The 26,614-nt window shown below is 40.3% G+C and overlaps 1 protein-coding gene across 1 annotated transcript in view; it reads right to left on the bottom strand.

The window, feature by feature from the left end:
* itfg1 (integrin alpha FG-GAP repeat containing 1) overlaps positions 1-26,614 on the bottom strand; it is a 162,019-nt gene that overhangs the window by 41,398 nt on the left and 94,007 nt on the right. Inside the window, exons 12-14 of the mRNA XM_034571059.1 lie at positions 25,327-25,435; positions 2,418-2,461; positions 895-973 (exon numbers count right to left, since the gene is read on the bottom strand). Coding sequence (XP_034426950.1) covers positions 895-973; positions 2,418-2,461; positions 25,327-25,435 — 232 coding nt within the window. The remainder of the gene's footprint in view (positions 1-894; positions 974-2,417; positions 2,462-25,326; positions 25,436-26,614) is intronic.

The following is a 26,614-nucleotide window of genomic DNA, read 5'->3' as shown; positions in this document are numbered from 1 at the left end:
TCTTTGATCTTCAGTGGACTTATCAAAGCAAGTTGAACTCCAGAGAGAAGTTGCGCCACACAACTGCTGCTCTGAATACAATAGAATGTACTGAATGTATTTTGTCATAGTGATCATATATGGTAACGACTATGCATGACTTATGCAAACCATGCTTTGTGAGGTCACAATAACCTTGACCTTTTATTGACTGCCATTGTTGGCAGGGATACTCTTTTTGTTCCAAGTGTTTTGTAAACTTTTACTTTATTTCTCTAGCCACTGTAGTAACTCCAGGTTTAATGTTTGATTGATGTTGATGGAAAACCTGTACTTATCTTTTATAAATGAATCCTGACAAGCAATAACATTTAGATTTATCACAGCATTTAAAAAATGCAAATGTAAGTGAGACCTGTATTCATAGAGATTCAGTAAAAACAAAGTAATCAAGCATGTAACAAGGCCTTAAAATTACTTGTAAAGTGTAGAAAGAATAAGTGTGAACTAAAAGCACGCTCTGACGCGGCACCACGGAGCTTATCAAACTGATTTATTTTCCTTTCAGTTACACAGCTCTTTGGAAAGTTCTTCTTTTTGTCTTTTCTTTAGCTGCCCCCTCTGCCTCAGCCTTTGTCTTTGAGGCATAAAGGCTATTTTCACATTCATAAAAAAAGAAAAGCTAGAAAATAAAATCAATATGTTGCCTTTTCTTCACATTCTCCCCTTCTGAAAAGCCTGTGGTTTTCAGCCTGACTGAGGACAGCTGTCATTGTTAGGAGGTTAAGTTATTAATACGTAGATGACGTGGATGTAAAAAAAGCTTAGGCAGTGACATTTTCAGAGAAGCAAACATCGCTCTGTCATTTCCACAAGCTATGACTGAGAGACATTCGAAGAAAAGAAAGCACTCACCTGAGGCATTTTTCAGGTAACCTTTGGAGTCCATTGTGGTGTACATGACATAGGGACCTGGCTGGTTAACACCAAAGGGCTGTAAAAACACACATGCAAACACAAATGAAAAGAACTGACAAATGTTGACATTTTGGAAATGTTTTTCACATCAGCTGCCTGTCAGTGAGGACGAGAGAGGACAGGGAAAAAAAAAAACAGCGATGGGGGACGGAGAGAAACAGGGGAAGACATGAGCAGGAGTGGGCAGAAAGACAGACAGACACATTGTCACCACGGCGACCTTGAGCACTTTTTTACAGTTTTACTCACTAGGTGACACAACAAATGTCTGACTTAACTGCCTCAAATCTAAAGTGTAAACGAGTGTGACGGCTGTGTGTTTGTGCGCCTGCGTGGGCGGACACAGAGAGGTTGTCTTATCTCTTCATTATGAAAGGATGACAGTTAATGAAGAGATCCGCCGGGCCAGCCTTCACTTTACATGAGCTAATCATGAGACTGTTAACGCATGCAAACATGCACACTGTGACAGAGACCTGGCCCTGTAAGCTGTGACACTCGGGAGTCGGGTGAGAGAGGAATAGAAATGAGGTCAGAAAAGAAACAGAGACAGAGAGAGAGAGAGAGAGAGAGAGAGAGAGGAGGGGGGGGGGGGGGGCACAGAGGAGCAGACTGGTGGGCTGAAAGGAAGACAGCGGAGGAGAGGTGTGACTAAGAAGAAGAGGAGTGGGAGGGCGAAATGAAAAGATAGACAGGGTTGATGGATGGTGAGAGGAGAGGAGTAGAAACAGCCGCGAGCTCCACTCGTCGACTGCATTCATCATAGCTTTCAGTTAGACAACAAGCGGGTGGAAGAGAAGACAGAAAAACCAAAACAATTCTAGTACCAGCAGCCTCTTGTTGTTGTCAAAGCTAATATGTTTTGCAAAGGACTTTCCACTGGTCAGAGGTTGTGGAAGGAGTTGATGCTATTGTCTGCAGTGTTTCCACCGTCCACCTACACGTGAGCATCCCACATTGGCTCTTTAAGATAAAAAAAGGTGCTTAAAGAAATTGCCTCACAAATTAACAGCTATGTTAAACAATGAAAGAACTCATGGCATGTTTTTCATGCAAAACATTTGACCTCATTCAGACTGAGACAGTGACGTAGGTCAAACCTGCGTCAGGAGTCTATCTGAACTATGTTTACATGGCCACCAATATTCTGACTATTTGTCTTATTCAGCATTATTTTGACTATGGTGTTTCCATTAGTTACGAATAAAATATTCCATTCACACTCCTGTTTAAATGTTACAAAGCATAGGCCCATGATGACTCATGACAAAACTAAACAGAAATAAAAATAATGAGACATTTATCATAATAATTATAGATATTGACTGATATGAACATATTTATCTTGACATAGTTTCTGGGCAGATCACCCGGCCCGCCATTTCACCACACAATAGTATTTTTGTTCTGTCATTAAAGAGGTGGACAAACCAAAAGGCAGACAAAGACAGATTTCTTACCTTCACATCTTCTGGGCAGCGATTGGAGCAGAGGCCGCTGAGCACTGAAAAAGACGGAGGTGGCAGAGTTAGACATGTTGCTCAGCATGTGTTACATGACTGGCACAATAACACTCGGCTGTGGAACGATCTGTGAAACTGCCGTTTCTGTGCCCTAAGGACCACTGTATGAACACGTATCAAACATCAAGCAGTCAAACTCACACAGGGAAATAAACTTTGCGAACACAATGACTTCAATTCCACTGGGCCGAACAGCCACAACGGAAAAAAAACAAACAATTCATATTAACTGTGCTTAAGGATCACTAACACAATTCACACATTTTAATCATCTTTGTTGTTTGGTAGGTGGACACTGACAAGGCAGACAATCAAAGAATGGAGGGAGGGAGGGCTATAAATAAATTTCTAGCAATGAGAGACATAGAAAATAAATGTGCAAACTATTAACAGGGCACGTGCGTGTGCGTACGTACACACAAAGAGAGCATTTCACTCAGCAAGGACAAAATCCGCTGAATTGCTAATCAGTTATTAGAGAAGTGACTTTATTAGCATACTAATGGGGTCCTGGGTCTGGGTTGCCTTGATTTGCCTGATGGAATCATGCTGAAGCCCAATACTGTGTTAATAAGGTCTGAACCCAGTGCTGCAGTAAACAGAAGCCAAACTCATTGCACCCATTCAAAAGGAACATCACTGTAGGCCTGGTTCATTCGACAGTGGGCGGGTGGAAACTAAGTGCTCGATTGTTCATCACAAATATTCTGAATAAGCCATATACATGGCCAGAATTGTAACTACTTTATAAAGACTTTTGAGTTGTGTATAGGCTGTTGTAATGGGTTGTTGTACACATAGATGAATGGCACAAGTCACTGGATGGTCAAAACAACACGATCTCCGTTCTTCTTGACAATTCCCTAATTGTTTTTGTGCACGTTTCACTCATCACAAAGGTTCCTCTATCCATTCTACCACAATGTTTACAGATATTTATAGAACTGTGCAGCACACCATTAAGCATTAACAAAGTATTCATAAAGGCCTAAATAAAGGGGGCAAGACAGTGTTCAATTCATCTGCAGCTGCTGTCTCACCAAACAAATGTGTCAGTTCACACCATCTCTTACACACTAGTGAAGACACCCAGCCCACTCGGATTTACATTTTTTCACCATTTAAATCACACAAACCTTCTAAGTTCACCATGTTGTGCACTTTTGAATGAACAACAATCAGTCAGGCTTCCAGCCTCACTATGAGCTGTCAAACTTCACTCTGGGCAACTAAAGCTTGGTTTACCGCACTTCTGTCCGTCCTGAGAGAGGGATCCCTCACATGTGGCTCTCTCTGAGGTTTCTACATTCTTTTTCCCCAGTTAATAAGGTCGTTTTTCCTTACTCTTGTTTATGGTTAAGGGCAGATGGTGTCACCTTGTTAAGCCCTATGAGATAAATTGTGAATATGGGATATACAAATAAAATTTGATTGATTGATTGATGTGTAGCACAGTTGGAAATACATTTTGGGGATTTATAAAGGCAAAGTCTGCCTGATCATCGGCTGGGCGACCACTTTGGTCCAGATAAAAATCTCTTTGCAACTACTGAATGGATCGCTTAAAACTTATGAATTAGTAATAACTTAAAAATCTGACCAAAACCAGCGCCTGCGCCACGTTGAATACATGAGCAGTGCTTGTGCATTGCAGAACATCAGAATTTGTACTCCGGCAGCCATGTAATCAGGTTAGCCACACTGCCAGTGTGAGACACGCATCTCAGGTGCATTGACTGCAAGTGAGCCACGCCGCTCTTCTAGAGAGTCAGGGTCCTGCCTATTGTCTCTGCGTACCACATGTGGTTCACAGCAAAATATATAGTGAAAATCCGGTTTCACTTTAGTTTCATCGTCTATTTGTTGAATATGTCAAAAACATACATATTTGCACACTTCCTGTATCCGTTTTGAAGTAAAAGCACTCAAGCATTTCTGTTGACTGAATCCAGTCATCTATTTAAACCCGATTTCTATAATCACAGGACTGGTAGATGCACGTCTTCATACTGCAGTGTCCTGGTATTTTGTTGAGTACATAGGCTACCTTTATTGAAGGAAATACAGTAGTCATACCACAAACCTTACGTAGCAGCTCCGCTGCAGATACGCAGAAGACACAGCCTGTGTGAACAACAAATGTGTGTGAGATGCAGTGGATCAGTGACACAGCTCTCACACAGGCCACAAGCACCCAGCTGGCCCAGGCGTAACATGGTCAACATGGATAACATTATATTTGATAAAACTAAAATCTACCACAACTCAGATGTTGAGTATATGCACAGTATCACCATGAAGCAGGTTTCACTTATGGCTCAGTAGATGTTTCATTGACACATTATTGTCCTGCAACTAACTGTAATTGGACTAATGTCAAAACAAGGTGTGACCAAGTAAAAAATATTCTTTATATAAACGCAGTAGTGAACGAGGGTTGACGACTGCATTGCACCATTTTTTTCCTGATCCCTCTACGTGGTAACCCTTCCAGCATTTTGTGTGAATAAACAAGAGGATTTTTTTATCCCCAAGCTTTGATTTAAGAAGAAATGGCGTACGTGGGGCCAAAGCAAATTTGCTTCTTTGATGTTCACAAGCTTATTAAGTATATGCCTGAAATGGAATTCAGATGGAGCTCCCATCAAAGACAAACATGTGTACATTGACCCCAACTGACCACACTGCGTATCAGTCACTGCTTGTTCTGATGTCATTTAACATGGCTTTTCGAAGCATATTCTGTAATCACATACTATAGGTACTCTAAGAAACTTCCAGTAATTGTTTGCACTATAAAATGTTTTCAAGTCAAGGGCATGAGAAGAGGCCTGCAGTTACATCAGACCATTCATTTTGTTCTATAGTGACTCAGAAATGTACATGAGAAAAATCTGGAACCTGTAAGGCGACTGCAATTAGTTTTAAAAACTAAAGGCTATTTCTGGCTCTCCTAGTACCCCATAGAAGCGGAGTTGAATGAAGACAAAATAAAAAAAAAATCATTAGGTGATTTAGCTCTGAAGAATCAAAGCCTTTAGCTTAAGTGTGACGTATTCGCAGCAGAGTGGTCAGAGACAGCCCTGCCTGTAATCATACCACTCATCAACTCTGAGCAAAAACCACATCATCACATCACAAGCCTTTGGACCAAAGTCGTCTGGGAAGGACACCGCTGATCAATAAATCATAGGGGTCGGATTATTCATCGTTTGAGGTCAGGCTATAGGCACCAGTATCACTGACACTGTAAATCAATAACACACAGGGATTAGACTGCCATTTGTTTGAAGTCGGCCTCATTTGGGATTATCTGGAAAGAAAACACAGGACATAAGAAAAAAGACAGGAGCAGGACTCAGAGCCACCACACAAAGTGTCACTGCATATCCCCCTGATCTCCTCTGCTACAAGTTTACTTTACTATTTTTCACAATTCATTTTGCAGCACAGAGGATGTTTTCACACATTACAAAGCAACTGTTTTCACTTCAGCAGTTTTCTGTCTTAATGTGTTTGTGTGGCCATTGCAGATCATTTGAGAAAGCTGAAATGTGCAAAAAAGTACACTTCCTACAGGAGTCAGTGCATTTCTGTGGGCTACAGCACAAATTGTGAACTCGTGTCACCATCAGTGTTAGAGAAAGAGATGTCAGTTCATGAAAGGACCGACGGGAACAAACTATGTCACGCAGCTTGAACATGCACACACACAGGTTCGTGCAGCTGTCCTTATTAGGACTTCAATTCATTGCGGACAGCTTAAAGGGATAGTTCACTGAAAAATTTTAATTCCCTTATTATCTACTCACCACTATGACGATGGAGGGGAAGGTGAAGTGTTTGAGTCCACAAAACACTTTAGGAGTCTCATGGGTAAACAGTGCTGCAGCCAAATCTAATACAATTGAATTAAACAAAACGGGACCCCTTCTTCAGACGTAAAAAAAAAACAACAGAAAAGTAAAATGCCTCCATACTGCTCGTGTGGTGTCAACCAAGTGTCTGGAAGCCCTGACATTCATATTCGACTCGAAATTCTAAATGTCCCCTGATATCCTCCTCAGGGGCACGTTCATGTTCTCACGGGCACACCAGAAAACCGCACACACTTTCGCCCAAGGGCACGCGCGGGGTGCGTGTTCCCATCGCTATGTCCGCTAGCATGTAAATGACGCTGTTTCAAATCACACACGGATGTCGGGGCTTTCTGTTTTGTGGACTCAAACACTTCACCCACCCCTTCATCAGCATAGTGGTGTGTAGATCCCTTAAACCAAAGCCTTATCCCTTACCTTAAGCATGACCAAATTATGCCTTACTATTATAATCTATTAAGAGGTTTGTTCATTTTTGGGTTGAGGTGTAGCATTAGGTGGAGTGCATTGTAGTTCATGGGCCCACTGGTAGAGGATGTTGGGATGTTTTGCCTCATTCGTACTGAGCTTTGGTCCCCATGAGATCTGCTGGTCCTGAAAAGGTCAGTATTTATGCTGGAAAAGATCCTACAGAGGTAACAAAACTGAGAACTATCAATTTTTGGTAAAACAAGTGACAGGAGTTTTTAATGTACATTTTAATCAGCACATTTGAGAGGAATTGATTTGCATGACAATCTCTGACTTTGTGATAGAAAACAAAATACTTGTTTGACATTCTAATTACGGGTGTAGATGTCATTGAGCTAAATCCCACGTGGAGGCACTTTTAGCCAGATGTGTGACTACTCTTCAATGTGAAACATTTGTAAATTTAATTGTGAGAGGTGATGCACATGCTACATTAAGATATTGATGACATGAATTAACTGATGCACAAAAAGAAAGAGAGGAGGGGTATAGACATAAACTGCATGAACGCAGGAGTCTTTCACAACTCAATGGGCACGCCCTAACTCCTGGAAGTAGATGAGTTTGTGTCAGGGTGGGTATTCGTGTGTGTGTGTTTGTAAGGCAAGGCTGTCACTACAGAGGAAACTTGAATCTAGTGTTACTTCTGTGAGGCCGCTTTGTTCTTCATACTTCAATCTCTGGTTGACATGTAACAAGTATGTTACAGCTCCTCCGTGGCTGAAACAAGATCCCTGGAATAGCTTGCACACATCCTGTGAGGTACAGATGATGTCTCTCTCACACACACACACACACACACACACACACACACACACACACACACACACACACACACACACACACACACACACACACACACACACACACACACACACACACACACACACACACACACACACACACACTCCATTAGACTGAGCTAGCCTATTTTCTAGTGTAATATTAAGACTGATGGCAGCTCCTTCGCAGGACTAACCTAATCAAGTGGAGGACGAAATGGTCTGTGTACTCTTTGTACTCTGTGTGTGTGTTTACATCACAGCGAGCAGCATTTTTATCATGAGTGTGTACTCTTTTATTGTTACAAAAACAAATGCCTGTCTCCATGATCTAATCATTTAAATGAAGTTGTAAAACAGACAAAAATAGGGATTGCCTGTTTATGTGTACAAGAGAAAATATAAATGTGTCCATATGGTGATGCAAAACATAAATAGATAAAATAGAAAGGACATTTTCCAGACCTCCAGAAGAATCAGGAAGCTTCTGTTTGCATTTGAGATTTAAATTCTCCACCAATGAAGTTGTGTTTTCACCCATCTCAGTTAAACCCACAAATGTTCTATCGAATCCAGTTGAGCACTAGGCTCCAGGAATTAACATTGAAAGATACGGCTTTAACATATATTTTTTTCTTTTGCTTTGTACACATGCACAACATAAACAAAATACACAAATAATAACAAAAAATAAAATCAACAAGGAATAAAGTAATCCCACCCCATGCCCAGCGTCCAGGTAAAGGACCACTAAAGGTCATCACAGCAAAAGGTCCTAGAGGTTCACTGAGAACGTGCACCAAACCTCAACAACCCACTCTCTCATCCCAAGCCCTACCAACAGCCCAAACTTAACAAGTCACTCAGACGAGTGCAACGTGTGATAATGCAGCCCGACCCCTAAGATATGGAATTTAAAAAATATTTCCATAAATTTCTCTTAATAATATATGAATGTTAATTAAAAATATTAGATATATTTAGGATTGTTTACCCTTGGCGGAGGTATTCGCTCCGCTGAGTGTCATTCTTGTTAACATCATTGATGGGTGGAAAATGTGTAATATCCCAACAGGGACAGATTCCTTTGAGCACAGTATTTAATTACATACAATTCTTGAACATCGCTGAATTCGAAGTCAACACGCTGGTCTCCCGCTGAGAAACTCACATCCCCAAAGGATGGTTTAACTGGCCTGTGAGAGATCGGCTCAACTGGTGCATCCCAATTAGAGAGTTATTTGACGAATCCAGACAGTTTTAAATAACTGTGGCCAGTCACACATTGTGAGGGAGAACACTTGTTTTCCATAAACAAACCATGATGTCTCAACATTTTGTTCTGTGGCGAGTAAACCAGATGTGATCAAAGATCGAGATTTGAAGAATAATATGATGGCTGTTTCTTTTTGTGAAAAATCTGATCTTCCAAATCATGAAGAACTATCTGGTTTAATAAAGCACAGCTCAGTGTTTGAGTTTATGGCCAGTTTAATGACCCAAACTGCTTTGCTCATCAATTTACATGTTGGGCCGTGTCTTCTTTCAGTGGCAACGTGACTACAGCTTCCAGTTATTCATAACTCAGATTTAATAATAGAACCACACTGATGGCTTTGGATAAAAATGCATCACATTGTAATATCTGCTGTTATTGGGGATAAGAGGAGCCTCTGCGTTCCTAATCCGTCTTGCAAGTTTGTAGTAGGACACCAGAAATCAGGTCATTTCTCACCACATAGAACTCACTTATTGGTGTAGTGTGCTGCCAAATGCCGGGGGGGGGGGGGGGTTGTAGAAAAGTTGCACAAAACTGGGGATGAGAATCCCCTACAAAAGTACTTAAAGTCATCTACGGAGGATTAGAAAAGTTTTTCTTGTTTTCTTTACGGCAATACATTTGACAGTTCTGAAAAGAATTTAGTGACAATTGAGGTGTTTGGTTTCAGGTGCTGACGTTTAATGATGAACTGTAATTTTGAGCATTCATTAACAAGCACAAGCAATGATTTTATCTGGTTTTCTAATGAATATCAGACCAAAGCTCAAAATGCTGTAGAAAATAAAACCTTAAGTAGGTTTGTGTTTCCATTAACTGGATTAAAGACAACAAACAAAATTGGCCTCTTGAATTGTTGTGCATATGAAGGGAAATTGGAAATAGTAACTTTAAAACTCTACCTAATGACATATTTACTTAATAAAAAATAAACCCTGTTGTCTCATCTCATGTAGATTAGTCACTTTAAACAAAGTGGGAACTGTTGGTGTCACTCTAAGTCTATGTGTTAAAGGTAGATTTGGTCATTTGTTTCTGAAACACCAACTCTTATTTTTCCTGACAGCCATCAAAGAATTAACTTCTCTGAAAAAACAAAAAGCTACAAGCCTTTTGTTTTTGTTGTTGTTGTATTTTCTGTGGCCATTTTTTCTGTGGCCATTACAATGTTGGGACTGAGTGAAATGATTGGCCGGTGTACCTGTTTGTCCCTAACCAACCTGCCTGCCTGTGCACTACCTGAGAGGTCTCACTGCACATCAAGACTCTTCAAAAGCTGGGGGGATATACAGTACATAGCTGAATCAGAGACGATAGTCAGAAGTCAGTGAGTGAGTGATGGAAAAGTTGACTTCCAGCAGTCGCCAGTCAGTGCACGTTCATGTGTTTTAGGGGCGTAGCATTGATGAGAGGGCCGATGGGAGGGGGTGATACATATCGGCTGCATATTTTCAATGTGTAACCTCCTCTTGTTAGCTTTTCCAGGATCTCCAACCCTTAAAGAACATTTACACTTGTTTAAGTTTCTTTTATCACTCAGTGTATTCTTGTGTAGCATATACAACACTTTTTTCTATTTTTGATAAAGCAAAAGTTTTATCAGATACTAAACAAACTGAATCAGAACACTGATTTGAACTCCACCTTGCAGCATGAAACACCTTCATAGTTCCCAGATATGCTCTTTCACTGCGATTTCACCCACTTGAAAAAATACACAGCAGCATGCAGTAGTCCTCACAGGGAAAAGAGGTGTAAATACATTTCTGCAACTGCACTTATAAACACACAATCCTGCATGCTTGTCTTTTGTCTTAAATATTTTTGTGTCTGTTTATATAATACTTGTCTTTATTTAGCAGGAGCCTCACCTGTAATTGCAGCCTCATTGGTCCTCTATAAAAAGAAACTAAGGGGAGCCATGGTAACTACATGCATACGTCACAACTCAGTCTCTAGCTGTTGGGTCAGCTGACATCACACACACACACACACACACACACACACACACACACACACACACACACACACACACACACACACACACACACACACACACACACACACACACACACACACACACACACACACACACACACACACAATAAAGCATTAACTGTGGCGAGCAGATCTTGACAGGGGGGAACATGCCATGCCGTGTCAGCACTAGTGACTACAAGAGCGAGTCAACGAGAGACGAGCAGACACACACTGTACTCACAAACACACTGACAAACAAACACAACGATATGGCATTTGCTCAGAGATGCTAATCACATCTCATTGTCCTCAGGGTGCTTGTGCTGACCGCAGGGCTGCTTACAGACATGCACAGGCACGACACATGCCCACATCAACCCCCCCACACTCACACATAACAACACACACTGTGACTGACAGCAGGCTTACATCTTCTTTTAAAAAGCAAATCGTAACTTTGGAAATGACCACTTAGTCATTGCTAAATAATAAATGTTAAAAGGATAATCTAAACAATATTGCTACATATGGTAATGTACACATAGCATATGTGTGACAATATCAACATATTACACAGTTATAGCCTTTTCTGGCCAGTAAATAAACATTTGGATTTTATTAGAAAAGGCTGTGCAGTTAAGAGCTGTCACACAACAAACTGTCTCCCATTAAATTAATTGCCTCAACAGTGCACAACTGAAATCTAAAATAAAATCTGCATTTGTCCCTATGAGACACACTTTACTGGCTACTGTCTGGTCAAAGTGTAAGTATGACAAGGTACTGCTGAGGGGATTCAGATCCCAGAGGGAGCTTTTTCTGCTCGCTGTTCACATTGGCTAATATTATTATCATTATCACATTTTGTTTGTTGTCCCTGAACAGCTGGCAATGGCTTCCACTGTGTTTCACTTTTAGATGAACACTAAATACATAATGTGACCATTATGGTAATTGGTCATATCAATTAGAATAACATTCAACATCCTCACTGAAGGTAAATGCCTACAGGAAACTTCATCTAAATATTACAGTTATTTTACTGCAAGATCAGATGAGGCAGTTTATTTTACTTTCAGCCAAATCTTTTTTTTTTCTCATTAAAAGCACAGCAAATGAAAGTAGGTGGACATTCAGGGTGTGTCACTATCAAGTCCAACGTTTCTGTGCTAAGAAAGATCCAAACATGCTTTACAGACACAATACCAGGTAAATGAAACACCCTATACAATGTAAAGTATATACAATTAACAAACAAAGCACTATCTTGACATTAAATAATTAAAACAATACAAACATTAGTGGTGACTGATGTTCGACAGCTTTGTAAAATAAACCCAGTACATTTACTTCTTTCCAGTACTTCACTTCACTCAAGTTGATTAACTTTCAGGTTATTTTCACTTTGACTCCAGTGCATACATCAGCAAATATCTGTAATTTCTACTCCACTACATTTTAAAAATGCTTTGCTCTATATATTTACATTTTTTTTTTCATAAGGGAACTGTTCCACCAACCAATCAGAGTGGGTGGGTAACATTAGACCCCACCTTCTTCAGCGAGAGCAAAGCGCGACTGCAGCAGCAGCATCACTGGTGAAGAAACATCGAAACTGGATTCAGATGCCATCGCCAGGACTCAGCTGTTAATTAATATGACAATCAGGTGTTTTCACTTGCATCATCTGCAGCGTTCTCTATTTATATGACATAGTCTGTATTATTCTTTATGAATTAGGCTACCCTCTGCAAGTAATTATACTTTCAACACTCACAATATTTAAAAGCAACAACTTACTTATGTATGCTCAAATAGAAAAGCACATGTGGTACTTTTACTTGAGAACATTTTTGTCTAATTATTTGTACTTTTTGTAAAATGTTTGAGTACTTCATCCACCACTAAATAAAACTGACTGGCCTGCAACACCGCTCCATATCAGCAAATGGCAGATTCAAAAACCAGCCCACTAATGTCTCCACTGCTTGTTGTAGTCTGGCCAGACTGAGTGCGACTTTGCCTTGGTTAGCAAGTTGTCAGTGGCTGAAGAGAAAAAATAATTTGCAGCTGATTGGATTAGCTGTCAAAGCCATAAATCAAATGTGGTGCTCAAGTCTTATTCAAAATTAGGTGCTGGCTTGTTGTTTTCATCTTCCAAACCACTACCCATAATTTGCTAATTGGTCTGTCTTCCAGCCACCTCAACTCTCAGTGGATGTGGTCCACACCAATAAAACTGAACTTGATAAAACCTGAAATTGATTCAGGCTGGCTTCTCTCAGGCTATATTGCTATAGGTTCCCTGCAACTGGGAGAAAATAGGTTTAGGTAATTTACCACCCTCTTTACAAGGAAAACGATTGTGGTAAGAAAAGGGACTATCTTAATAACATACAGTCGACTTTCATTTTAGGAGAACTCCTAGCCAGTGACAAATTTTTATTGTTTTCGTTTGGATCTACAATAAAGATAAAGGGTAACAATTTTACATTGGGAGAGGAATCCCTGCTATTTGGTTTTTGGAAAGAAATTGTACTTTACTAAATGAAAAATATGAAGCCCTGCTCCCTGCAGGTAATGAATAAAAAGGCTGTAATATGTAGTGCACGGTATTGTATTTCCTGTTTGTGGTCACATTTGCAGACAGAGCCAATAAGTCTTCATCTGTCAACAGAAGCTGGTGCAGGATGCTATTTTGACAAACATGGCAGCAGCCACTCCCACTCAGCCTGTCTCTGTGTGCTGCAGCAGAGAAACAACATTCACACCAATCTGAATATGCAGCCTCCAGTCAGATCCTCCTCCGGACGACAGAGCAACACAGACTTCATGTATATCTCCTCGTTGTCATATGTATGAAATGAAAAGAGGGAATAAGAGACAACTCTGACTGGCAGACTGCAGAGAGGCGGAGAGGAAGCAGGAGGACAGGAAACAAGACGTTTATAGAAAGGAAACAAGAACGGAGGCAGAGTAGAGGTGAGAGCGAGGTAGAAAACAGGCTGAGAGCATGAGAGGAGCGGAAATGAAAGAGGCTAAATGAGAAAATATGGGAGAACAAGAGGGAGAGAGAGGAAATATGGAAAGAGGGAAGAAGAGAGCTGTATTTGGTTCAGGAAGAGAAGAGATGAAAGGAGAGGTGAGGAGTGGAGAGAGGAGAAGGGGTATGTGGGCCTGAGAAAAGCTCCCAGATGTTTCTCAATGCAGCTAATCTGCATCCTAATAAGTCAGCAGGAAACTAATCAACTCATACAGTTCTGCCTGTCAGTCTCTCTCTTCATCTTTTTAACGCTCAAACATACACACTCCAAACACACTCACACAGTCGTGTCTCCATGACTTCAGAGGTCATCTTTCCTGGAGACTTTCTCTAACCTTAACCATACCTACAACTTGTCTAACCCTACCCTTTACTCTAACATTACCCTGAACTTTAAACACTTTCAAATTTAATGATTTATGGGGGCGTCTGTGAGCTCTCCTGGTAAAGTGGGTGCCCTGCATGGAGGCTTTAGGACATATTAGCATAGCACATATTGCTCTTGGTCCCAAATTCCAATATGGACCAGTGGAAAAACTCTCATCTGCAAGATGGAATTTCCGAGATCTAATTCTTACTCAAACCCTAATTGGACAGATCTGAGGATAAATAGAGCTGATTCAAAATGTGGTTGACCTGAGTGGATCCGACAAGTGAACACAAACACTGGCCGTGATTAATGAGCAGCCACGTTCAAAAAGAGTAGACGTATAATTTGATTTTCCCTGCAATTAACAATTCACACTCCATGTCTTTCTAAAAAAGACAACAAATATTTTACCCATGATGATTAATGCAACACATGATCACAGCTTAACCTGAGTCTGTAAGAGCCCATATAAGTATTGGACCTATTAGAAATCAAAACAGCAGGAGGCTAAAATGGGATCCCTTGAAAATAAATGTAATTCAGACTTGGACTGGCTCAGGTTGTAGGAAGGGTCTGGTTTGACCATTGTCATGATGTCGTATTTGTCACTGCCCTATTGATTGGTTGCCTAACACCAGGAAAGCGTGTGTTATCAAAGCCTGTCAGAGACAGACAGTAAAGAGGCAGCGATTCACCAGCTCATGTCACTCATGTGACCTCAAGATGATGTAAACAAAATGAAGAGTGGCGTGGAGTGACAACTTTCTGTAATGTTAATAAACATAAGCAAGAGGGTAAACAAGTCTAAATAAGAAAATCTTTGGAGAGACGCGGTCAACACAAGTTATCTATACTTCCTGTGAGATTTTAACTGACACTTATATCTTTCAACAGTAGCATGTTAGCCTCAGAATGTTTACTCTATGCTCGGCAGCACTGTCAGCTGCTCCGTTCTCTCTGTCTCAGCTGTTGTAGTTCTGCTCGGAAAGTACTGACGTAATCGTCCCAATTTTGAATCCTAAATATCAAACATGTTTAATAATTGTCAGGGCGGCTCGACAGTTCAGGAGGTTTACGAATGGCTCTGTTACCCCTCACACTACCAGATAATCTGGGCCAAACATCGATACCATGGATGTTCCAGACTACATTCCTCCTCCAATTCCTAGGGCCTGAATTAGGTTTTAAATTGGCCCAAAATTCCTGTCGTCTGAGCACAGCTTAAGTAGCACTATTAAGAGGCAAGGAGAGGGAAAGTAACACAACTATGCTGGAACTTAAAAGGCATCCAAAAGATAAAAAAATAACATTTAATCTGTTTAAAGCAGACAAACGCTGGTACAGCAGTTGGCATTAATTTATAAATGAGTTCTGACAGTATCTGTTGTCCACAGCTTACTGTTAGAAAAGCTACCCCTTCAGTTGATTATATTCCCGCAGCCGTCTTAAGGCAGCTGGAGAAACTACCAGAAAGACAACCAAAACTGCAGCACTACTCGCAGGAAATCTATGGTAAGCACCTGAGGGACTCTCAAGACTAAAATGAACAAGATTTTCTGGTCTGATAAAACCAGGATTGAACTGTGTGACCTCAGTTATCTGGAGAAAACCAGACATGTCACTTTGAATTTGGTTGTCCCTCTGGAAATCTCTCTCATCTCCACTCAGGATCTCTGGAGCTGGGCCAGAGAGACCATCAGGTTCTTGGTCACCTCTCTTGCCAAGGCTCTTCTGCCTCTGATTGCTCACTTTGGCAGGGCTGTGTTCTGCCTGTTATGCAGGAAACATTGGATTACAGGAGCTCATTAATCCTGTGACTCTTCTTTCCAACTCTGTGTGCAGGTTTTTCAGTGGTTCGTGATTTATTCTTGAAATGCCTCACAATATACTGCTGCACCACATTTTAAAATGTATATCAGGATACAGAGGAGAATTACGACTTAAATAACCTTAACATTATTTTTCATTATTTCTTTATTTAACTTGCTGCTGTGTTTTGCGCGTTCACATCATGTCACTGTGCAACATCTAGCAAACAGTATGATTTCCCAGCCAATTCTTCATTTGTTGAGCTGTCAAACTTTAGTGTGATTGGCTCAGCTGTTTTTTGGAGCTACGAGACCAGCGGTGTGACTGACTGACACATTTATTAATCCCATCTGTGTAACACATCACACAGTCATTTTGTGCTGCTGCTGCAGAGAGTCAGAATGAACCACAGGCAGTATGTGAGTCTAAAACCTGCGACCCCCCACGCAAGTTGAACTCACGGGGTTCAATCTATGCATATGGACTGTACGCATGTTCTTGCCAAATTCAATGAGGTTGAAAGTATCTCGTCTTTTCAACTCCATAAAAATCCTTCTTTCATTAAAATGTATCGTATATAATCTTTACTGTATTACATGTTTCAAATTCAGTTTTATGTTAATAGTGTTCTTGTTGCTTGTCATTACCATTATTCTGTTCTGTGAACTACCCTGAGCAGACATTTCAAGGTCTGCATCCTTTCTTAGCTGACAGCCGAGGAAAATGTCTTGAGTTGAACAGATATTTGAATTAAACAAAATGGAATCTGGACCAGACGGTTGTGCCCACATTAAAGGCAAGGGTATGAAAGGTGAAGCTGAACGTGTGGGATGCATCTCACAGCAATTCATCCAATTAGGGCTGAAATGATTCCTTGAGTAAATCGATTACTAAAAATCATCGATTCAAATTCTTTGCTTCGAAGCTTCATTTAATCCATATACTGCCGGCAAATGTCTGTAGACGGGCTCTTGTACTGCTCAGTGGCCACTGTGTTCCACATTGATTACGATTACTGTTGCACAACGAGCATGTACAGAGAGCAGAGTTCCCCCATAGGTGCCGACAATTGCCTGAGAAAGTTCACAGATTACTTTGCCTTTGTTGCCCTGTGCATTACAAAGGAATCAAGACGACAGAAAGCATGGCTTATAAAGCAAATGACATTTACCCCATAAGTTTCATTTTTCTTCAGGTGCTGTTGAAAAACTAAAATACTACGTAATACTCTTAAACGATTACTCGATTAATCGATGGAATAATCAATAGAATGCTCGATTAATAAAATAATGCTGAGATATTTCAATAAAAAAACAAAATGTTAACTTCATGGTGGTGCTAAAACTCAGAGGATTACTATAGTGTTGGGCCATGGTTTTTTGTGAAACCACACTTCGGCCTACATCTGCCGTCAAAGCCTGAAGCAGCATGTTCCTCCAGGACTCAGTCTCTCAGGGGCCATCAAAAACCAGAGCAAGGAACTCAGTCTCCCAGCGGGCATCAACGTCACACAGAGGTGTGAAAACCCCCCCAGGGACACAGGTTTCAACTCCCATTGGTCACTCTGGACCCCATGACCTGTGAGGTCACCGGGCCAATATAAGGCCTGTTCTCCCCCTCTTCTGTCTCTTCTGCCCTTTTCCTACAATCCTTCCACAGGAGGGAAGGCTGTCGAGCCTCTTCTCCAGCTCACATCTTCTCTTCCCATCCAACTCTTCGAGAGGAGCACAAAGGTGCAGCTTCCAGCTCATCTCACCAAGGAAACCTCCTCGCCCTCCAAGCTCTACCAACCCTTCAAGCAGCGACTCGAAGTCCTGTTTGAAAACTTCAACCAGCAACTGAGCTACACAGCTCAACAGAATCACTAAGGCAGGAGCCACAACCAGCCAGAAGACTTCACAGAACTTCGAACTGCACAGCAACTTCCTTTTTCCCTTTTCCACGGACGGGTAACACAACTGGGCTTAATAATTATACTAGGCTAAGCAAGACTGTTTATTCGATTCTGTGTGATGTTTATAAGTTTGATTTGTGGTGTTATGATATTTTGGGTACAAGTTATTGAGAAAGTAATGTTAGTCTGTTATGCTCTGCACAGTCTTTCGTTGCATCCAAACTAGTAACTTTGTCTAATTTGGCACACACACAGACACACACATATCCCTTCACCTAATTATCTCTACAGGTCGTAAACATTCCAATAGGTGGGGGAAGGGTGTTATCTCTTTGACCAGCCGCCATTTTGGAAGCACACAGACACACAGACACACACGTATACTCATATACACATCTTTGTTTAGTAATTACACTGTTAATAATTTGTGTTTTTACACTTTATTATATTCATAATAAATGTTTTCCTTTCACAAATGCTTTTTTATTAATGTTGCATAAGTGAATTTTGCCAACCTCTACACTGTCAAGAACTCTATATCCTTCAACTTAGCTAACTATCTATATGGTAATTTTGATTATAGTAATTAATTTAATTGTTAATCAGAGTTCCAAATTTGTAGTTAGTACTTTTATGAGACGTATTCAATAAATTGGCTATCTTTTCCCTTCTTTTGAAGGGTGGTGCCCCGAGGTAACTTTAATCAATTAAAGGTATTATTTAATATTAATAATAAAATATTAATATTTAATATTTTATTTTGATAACCAAATGTATTGAATGCCGAAAGGCACACCATTTTATGGTATCACGTTTAATGCATTATGACACAACAATAGTCATCAGAATATATCACCTGGGAACCACGAATCCATCAGGTAGACGTTAAGATATATTCATTCATTCATCTACTGATATAGAAATATCTATGGTAAATGGGCTGTATATACATAGCACTTTTCCAGTCGACTGCTCAAAGCGCTTAACACAGTCACATTCATGCATTCATACAGCAGTTCTATAAGCAGCATTATTTCTATCACACCATTCATACAATGTAGGAACAGCCATCGGAGCAATTGATGAGATATTTGAGTCTGGGCCAAAGCAGTGCACCGACAAAAATCCCTAGAGGTCATATAACTAAAATATTAGCCACTCAAACATTAGGATATGGTCAATAAATGAAATACAATAAAATACAATATGTTAGCATTGATTCATTTCCATTACATGCAATGAATGCCTGGAACATGAAGTTAATAGCATTACTGTAAATGCAAAGTTTTTGCCGAGAAAACAGGAGGAAACTAAAGTTCAACTATCATTAAATAATGTTCAACCAACCACTCTGAGAAGAGCCCTTCTTGACGGAGTGTCAAAACAAAATGACTTACAGGGCTGATGTGCTTTTTCTTGGCTTTCAGGATATATATGTGTGAATGGCATCTTAGCTGCCAAGACTTCAACTTGGCTGCAGCTTCACTAAATAATATATGCTCCTATGGCAACAGAGGTAAGTACGGGTCTTGATGGAATGCACCAGTGAGTGAACTACCGCATGTTGTGCACATGGGAGGATAAGGTGTCAGAGTGGTACAGGTTCAGGTCATCTCAGTGTGAAAAGCCCAGCAAGAGTCCAGGCCTCTGGCAGGCAGAGAGGCAAGGCTGCTGTCTGAGGCCAGCCTGTCATGGATTTATCCCAGGAAGTCTGTGTGCATCATGTGATCTTACCTTTTACTCATATACTATGCGTGCGCGCGCGCACACACACACACACACACACACACACACACACACACACACACACACACACACACACACACACACACACACACACACACACACACACACACACACACACACACACACACACACACACACACACACAGAGAGAGAGAGATACATACACCTAGTGCGACACAAAGTCAATCCTTCAGCGGGTGTTGTTCAATAAGGCTCAGGGGAAGGATGAGGGATGGCATTTTGAGAAAACAGGATTCCTGATTACACAACAGAGGACTGGATCAGCCTGCCTGATACATGACTGGCTGATATAATGTGTAAAGTCTGAATATGACTATCAGACATGCTATCAAACACAACTGGAAAAAAAAAGGTAAATAACCAATTCACCTTCTGGGGTTTTTCTCATGAGGTGCAAGCCTATTAAGCTGGATTTGAGCTCACATTCACAAGGGAGACGAATGAAATGTCATTCGTCTCCCATTTTTTTTGATTGCTTGTTGTTTACTCACTAGTCTGCATTTGGCTGGATGTAAAAAACTCAGCACTGAACATATATAAGATATTTACAACCAAAATGTAATAAGTGAAGTCGAATGAGGAGAAGTGGGAGAGCTGAAACCGTTCGGATCGACGGGGGAAAACAGGCAATTTGGTCTGGGTGTATCTGTGTGTGTGTGTGTGTGTGTGTGTGTGTGTGTGTGTGTGTGTGTGTGTGTGTGTGTGTGTGTGTGTGTGTGTTTGGTTAGATTTACTGCAGTGAAACTAAACATGGATAACGAAAGAACAGTGGCGGGTAGAGTGGTTGGTACAAAAGGAATTCAAGTCACAGCAGGAGGAAGGGGGAGTCAAACTCACAGACCGACGTGTAATGCACAAAGCAGCTGTCAGAATAACTAAAAAAACACTTGAGTCAATGCACTGAATATGAAGAAAAAATCAAATTTTGATTTCTATTACCAATATTGAGACTGAGATTTAAATTGTATTATTGTCTTATATGTAAGGCTCTGCACACTTATATAATTCACCCACATTGGTGATTTAACTTTTTTTGATGAGATTGATCTTCCCGACTTGTGCCTGATGAGATTGGATGAAACCTTCATCATTTGTATTACCTCCGCCAAGGATGTTATGTTTTTGATACTGTAGGTTTGTTAAACAACAACTTCAGAGCCAAATTTATTGAATTGGTGGAAGGGTGGGGTATGGGTCAAGAAAGAATACATTTAATTTTGGTGGGTGGATTTGGAAGAAGGTGCGGATCCAACATCTATTTTTTCACAGGATAATTCTCTCTCTTCTGAAATGTAGGGTTGTTTGGTGTTTCTGAAACTATTTTTTGTCTTATTTGTTAAAATCCTCTTAATGTCCCAATAACCATCAATAAATAAAGTCATCTTAAAAAATAACACAGGTGTCTGTGTCCCTCGTAGAACACTAATAATAAAGACCAATCATTTCATTTAGACCAACCAAAATGATTAGTTAGTGCGCATGAGTGGAGTCTTCAGCCAGGGTGACGCACACCGGCTTCTAGCAGTTGTCAGTCAGTGCACGTTCATGTGTTCTGGGGGCATAGCTTTGAAGAGGGCCGGTGGGTGGGGGTGGGATGTATCGGCTGCATTTTTTCAAAGTGCCTGCTCTTGTTAGGAATCTTCTTTTTCAGAATAACCAATCCCAGCTTTAAAGACATTGCTAATGTGTGTTAAAGCCTAATCAAAATTGTGGCTTTTGCAAAGTAAAAATGACACTCATTCAATTTGAAAATGACACATCTTAGAGGACCAGTCTGGACATGACAATATGTACAGGACACAAGCACAACAGGTAGATGATATGTTGCACACAGACTTCAATTGGACACCTGGAAACCACTGTATCCTATACTGGTACCCAACAGTTACCTCAACACCTGGCATCTAAAACAAAGGACCCACAAATTGACCATACCATAGACCCTTCTCATGGCAAACATTTTGAAATGTCAAACAGATTTTGGTTTTCAAAAAGTGACCTTAATGTCAGTCCTTGCATCAAGCGTGCATCATTTAAAATAAATGATTGTGATTGGCCAGACCTGTATTAGGATGGATGGAAATCTGTCTATACGTAATGAGCTTGCTGAATTGTCTGGTTTGTGAAATGTGTCTATTTAGGTCGACTCCCTGTACACCAGCTACCATGACGTCCAGTTAGCGTCTAGTCTCTCTAATTAATCTCCTGCAGAGAAGTCTAACCTATCTTGAACCCCCAGTGCTCATGGAAGTCATTTGAACTTTCAAAAGTTCCTGGAAACAATTTGACAAAAAATGGTTCTAAAGTCAATAAGACCAAACAAAGGATGTTATTGTGTCAATTTTAGAAGCTCAGTGTGATGCAACTAATCCTCATCTAACATCCTAGTCTCATCATTAAAAACATTGTAGAATCATCCATCAAAGTTCGGCACAGCTCCCACATCACTGCAAGGTTGCAGTGTGTCATTCATTTGGCTGAGAGAGAAGTTGGCTACTTTATCACATCAAAGACCTGTATCAGGCCCCCCACAAGGATTCTCACTGTTTGACTTCCTACCTCTCAAATGATACTTCATGTGTATTGGTGCTTCATCTTGAAGTGTATTGCACCATTACAGTAAAGACACTAAAAAACTGTACAAAGATGCACACATACACGATTCTGGACTTGCTAAATGCTCCACATGGAAAACAGCCTAGCCCATAGCTGTTTTCTGACTGACTGGAGGCTATGTACTATACTAGTCTTAGTCATTTTATTAATTTAACTTTTGCTAAATACCATAGAGTTTCTGCAGGTTTCAACAAGACCCCTTTAAGACCATACTGAATCAAATTCAAGACCTATTTTAAGTGCGACAAATAATAAGAGCTCAGAGGCCCTGGAGAACCCTGAAATATGGCAGACTGAGTCAAAAGGTTCCTTTAAATCAAAGCTTAAAATGTACTTCTATCGTAGGTCATGCTTAAATTTTTGGACAGACTGGACAAATTGATCTGTTGATCAGTCAGCGTGTTTACATTGGTTATTTCAGTGTAATGTTTCTGCCCCGCACTGTTAAAACATGAGCGGGGAACTTTTTTTCCCAACTTCATATATGAGATAAGGGAGTAATGACTGTTTACATGTTTGTTGTGATCGTGTCAATAGTGAATTAATTACATTGATTAAAATCATGGTTGTTTTGCTTTAAGTGGGGTCCTGAATACACTATGGTTGAAGGGGTGTTTGAAGGGCTAGACGGCCACTACCCCTACATCACATGGAGAAATGGGACAACACTATCCCTTCACGGCCACACACAAAACGAAGGGGTAGGGCCAAGTGGTAGGGCTAAGGGTCAGGGGCAAAGACTACCTAGTATTTAAGACCTAGAATATAATATTCAAATATATTTAAGACTTTTTTTAAAATTTCAGATGATTCTATCTATCTTTTTAAGACCCTGCAGAAACCTTGCATGTATTGTAACCATTTGCTCCTGCTATGAACTGTTTGTTAGAGTGTAGGCTTTTAATGTTTTTGTTCTCAACATGTTTGAATTATATCAAAGAACCGAATGTTGTTGAATGAGTAAAAGTACCATATCTCAGGCAGTTCTGTATGTATTAGACAGGTCAAATATGTGAATATGTAATACATGGCAACAAATATTCATTCATACACACATTGTAAGTGTTTTAGTAAATGATGTGTGTACTGGTATGCATTTACAAGGGCATGTGATGATTTATGAGTGCGTCCGTGTGTGTTTGTGTGTGATTCTGAAAACAGAGGAGCTTGAGTGGCCCATCCCTTCCCAAAAGACTAAACAACAACTGTTCGCCAACTGTGCTGAAACAGAAATGAGCTATGCTCCTTTTCTTACTAATGAGCAGTGCAGAGTGACAGATTAAACTGTGCAAAGGCCCACCCTAGAGTGGAACTATTTTTGCTTTCCTCAAATGTCACTAGGTACTAACGCTGTACCAATATTTTGACTTCAAAAGAGCATGTCTTGATTTTTACTCAAACGCTCTTACAATAAAGAATAAAAGAAACAATCTATTAACTGCGAGAGAAAAAAGACGTGTGCCAAAAATATATGGAACTATGAGAGTGTTGAGAGCAGATATTGATGCTACAGGTGCTTCTAGTCAGACATCATCTGTGACTGAAACGGCACAGATGACGTATGCCATTTCTTTCGAATTAGTTAACATTCAGTCACCTTCGTTGCACAGACAGAATAAGGTTAGGAAGGAAGGAAAGGAATAGGTTCTACTCTGGCATTTCTGACACCTTTATCAGACAATAAAAGATGAAAAGTGACACATTACATGAGGAGAGAGCGAGGAGGAAAATGTGCAATAAAGATGTCAGTGTGGCTTTGAACCCAGGATGTCGTTTTGTACCCAACATTTGTAGGAGTGAAACTGTAAAATCATCAAAATTAAATAATTAAACACTTCCCGGAGGTATCATTGATTTATAACTATTTTCATTTTCTGTACTAAGAAAATCTGGCATGGAATCAATGGAAACACACATACACAGCAATCAAATACTAGAATTCCTGCACTGCGGTTGTATGCCTCCAACAACCAGTGAAGTTTCTGTTTACATATGGGGGGGTTAGGGCTAGGTGTCAGAGCTGACGAAGGTATCGGGCTGCTGTAAACAAAATCAGGTGATCTACGCAGTCCTAATATATCACATTCACAGGGACGTGCAGTCACTGTGACCTCGACCTTTGAATTCCAGGCACCAACATCTAATCAGTTCATCATGGAGGCCAAGTAAACGTTAATACCAAATTTGAAAACATTCCCTCAAGATGATCTTTAGATATGACGATCAAAAAAAACTAAAAACATTATTTTCAAGGCCACCATGACCTTGAACTATGACCACCAGAATCTAATCAGTTCATCCTTGAGTCCAAGTTAATATTCACACCAAATTTGAAGGAATTACCCAAAGGCTTTCTTGAGATATCGCGTTCATGAGAATGGGATGGGCGGATGGTCAACCCCAAAACATAAAAAAAAATACAGAAAATTTGGTTCTATGTAAACAGAAACAAGACCCTGTCCTAGTCAACAGCTTAAAATGACCACTTTCACTTTGTAGGCAATTACTGCTTCTTCTAGAGAATCTGGAAAGAAGTCGGAGGCAGAATTTAAAATGACCCTTTGGGAGAAGGTGCATTTCCTACAGACGTTTTGTGCTGACTGAGACTTAATTTAGGCTAAAATAGAAGAAAAATGCTCAGGCAAGATCTCCTTTTCTAAACCACCAACTGGGAAGCTCCAGGCTAAAAACAAAAATCTAATAATATGACAGATAATAGTCATCTGCTTTCAAGGACTTAAAAAGAGCTGCCCATATTCATTGATTAAAATTGGTCTAGGAGGGGCTATCATTGTGCAAAAAACACACTTAATCATTAGCTATTTAAATTCCAGTTGTGTGTGGTATATGAAAAGAACAGTTGAGACCTTTTGCTGCCGTTGGCCGTTTCAATACACTGCTATAGGAATGAGGAAAGGAAGGCGGAACAGAGCATACTGAGCAAATCAGTCACTTACCCATCACTTTAACGAAGTAGGCGTCAGCTTCAAAATTGTTCTTTAAAGCGTGGATGATCAACTCATTTCTGCCCGTTGTCTGGCTCAGAACCAGCATGTCTAATATACCCTGCAAATGAAGACAGGCATATAGATAAGGGACAATGAGAGCATGTGTGTGTGTATGTGTGTGTGTCTTCTGATGTACATTTTTATCCCTCTAACACCCTGGATGACTGATCCAGCATTATCTTATCATCTCTATTCTTCCTCTTTTCTCTTCTCCTCACCACATCTCTCTCTCTCCCATCCAAAACCTCTGTCTCCAGGGTGAGAGAGAGATGAAAAGAGAGAGAGAGTTGAATTCAACAGACAGACCACATAAGCAGTAATAATTAATTCTGATAAGACAAGCACATACACAGATTGCCATAAAGCTACTGCACGATATGCATTGGAATCTGGGAGCAGAGCCTGGGAAACACAAAAGGAGGGTTTTGACAACTGCATGTATGCAAATGAGTTAATTTGTGCACGGAGTGTATGCACGTCTTCTCTTCTATGTACTCTACCTCTGCAAGACTGTATTATTAGGCTTCTTTAAAGTTGCTGCGTGATGCATTTTAAAAACAAAACACATCATTGTCACCATAGATTGGAATCGAGGAAGAAATACATGAAGATAGAATCTAAGTATATAATGAAAGCTTGTACGCAGGGTGTGAAAAAACAGCAGCAGCAGAGCAGACAAAGAAGATAAATAAGTGCTTTGTCTCGTGAAAACAATTGCTGGCAAAGATGGAGCAAAGTCGGCTTACACACAATCTGCTGTGCATGCTCTTAACTGCATTACTGATCACAAACAAGCACTAAACTGAACATGACACTGTCCCGTCCTTAGTCCAAATCTGAGCATGAAAGGAAATAATTATAAACTTAAAATCATTTTTGTTATGTCAGTTGAGAAAAAAGCTTCACACATAATCCACTTTTCTGCATTAGAGGAATCAAGTCTTGTTGTATGCTCTGTGGGGTTTAATCAGCCATTTGGCATCAACGTATAACGCTGTAGAAAAAAAGAGATGCCAGTTTAGCTGCATATCTAACTGTCTGACACCACTGTCCAAGGAGAGACTGAGAGAGACGGACACTTAAAAGAGACGTGGAAAGAGAAAGACAGAGATAGAGAATAGTGTGATCATGTATAGGGCGGTCACTTTTTCTAAAAAACAAGTTTGAATGGATATATTTGAATATTCCTCCCCCCTCGTGCACGCAGTTACATGAGGTTGAACACTTTGAATTTGCT

This window comes from Hippoglossus hippoglossus, chromosome 3 (genome assembly GCF_009819705.1).
Source record: "Hippoglossus hippoglossus isolate fHipHip1 chromosome 3, fHipHip1.pri, whole genome shotgun sequence".
Lineage (NCBI taxonomy): Eukaryota > Metazoa > Chordata > Actinopteri > Pleuronectiformes > Pleuronectidae > Hippoglossus > Hippoglossus hippoglossus.
Note: the sequence above shows the minus strand (reverse complement) of the source record. Positions and strands in the feature narration are given on the sequence as shown.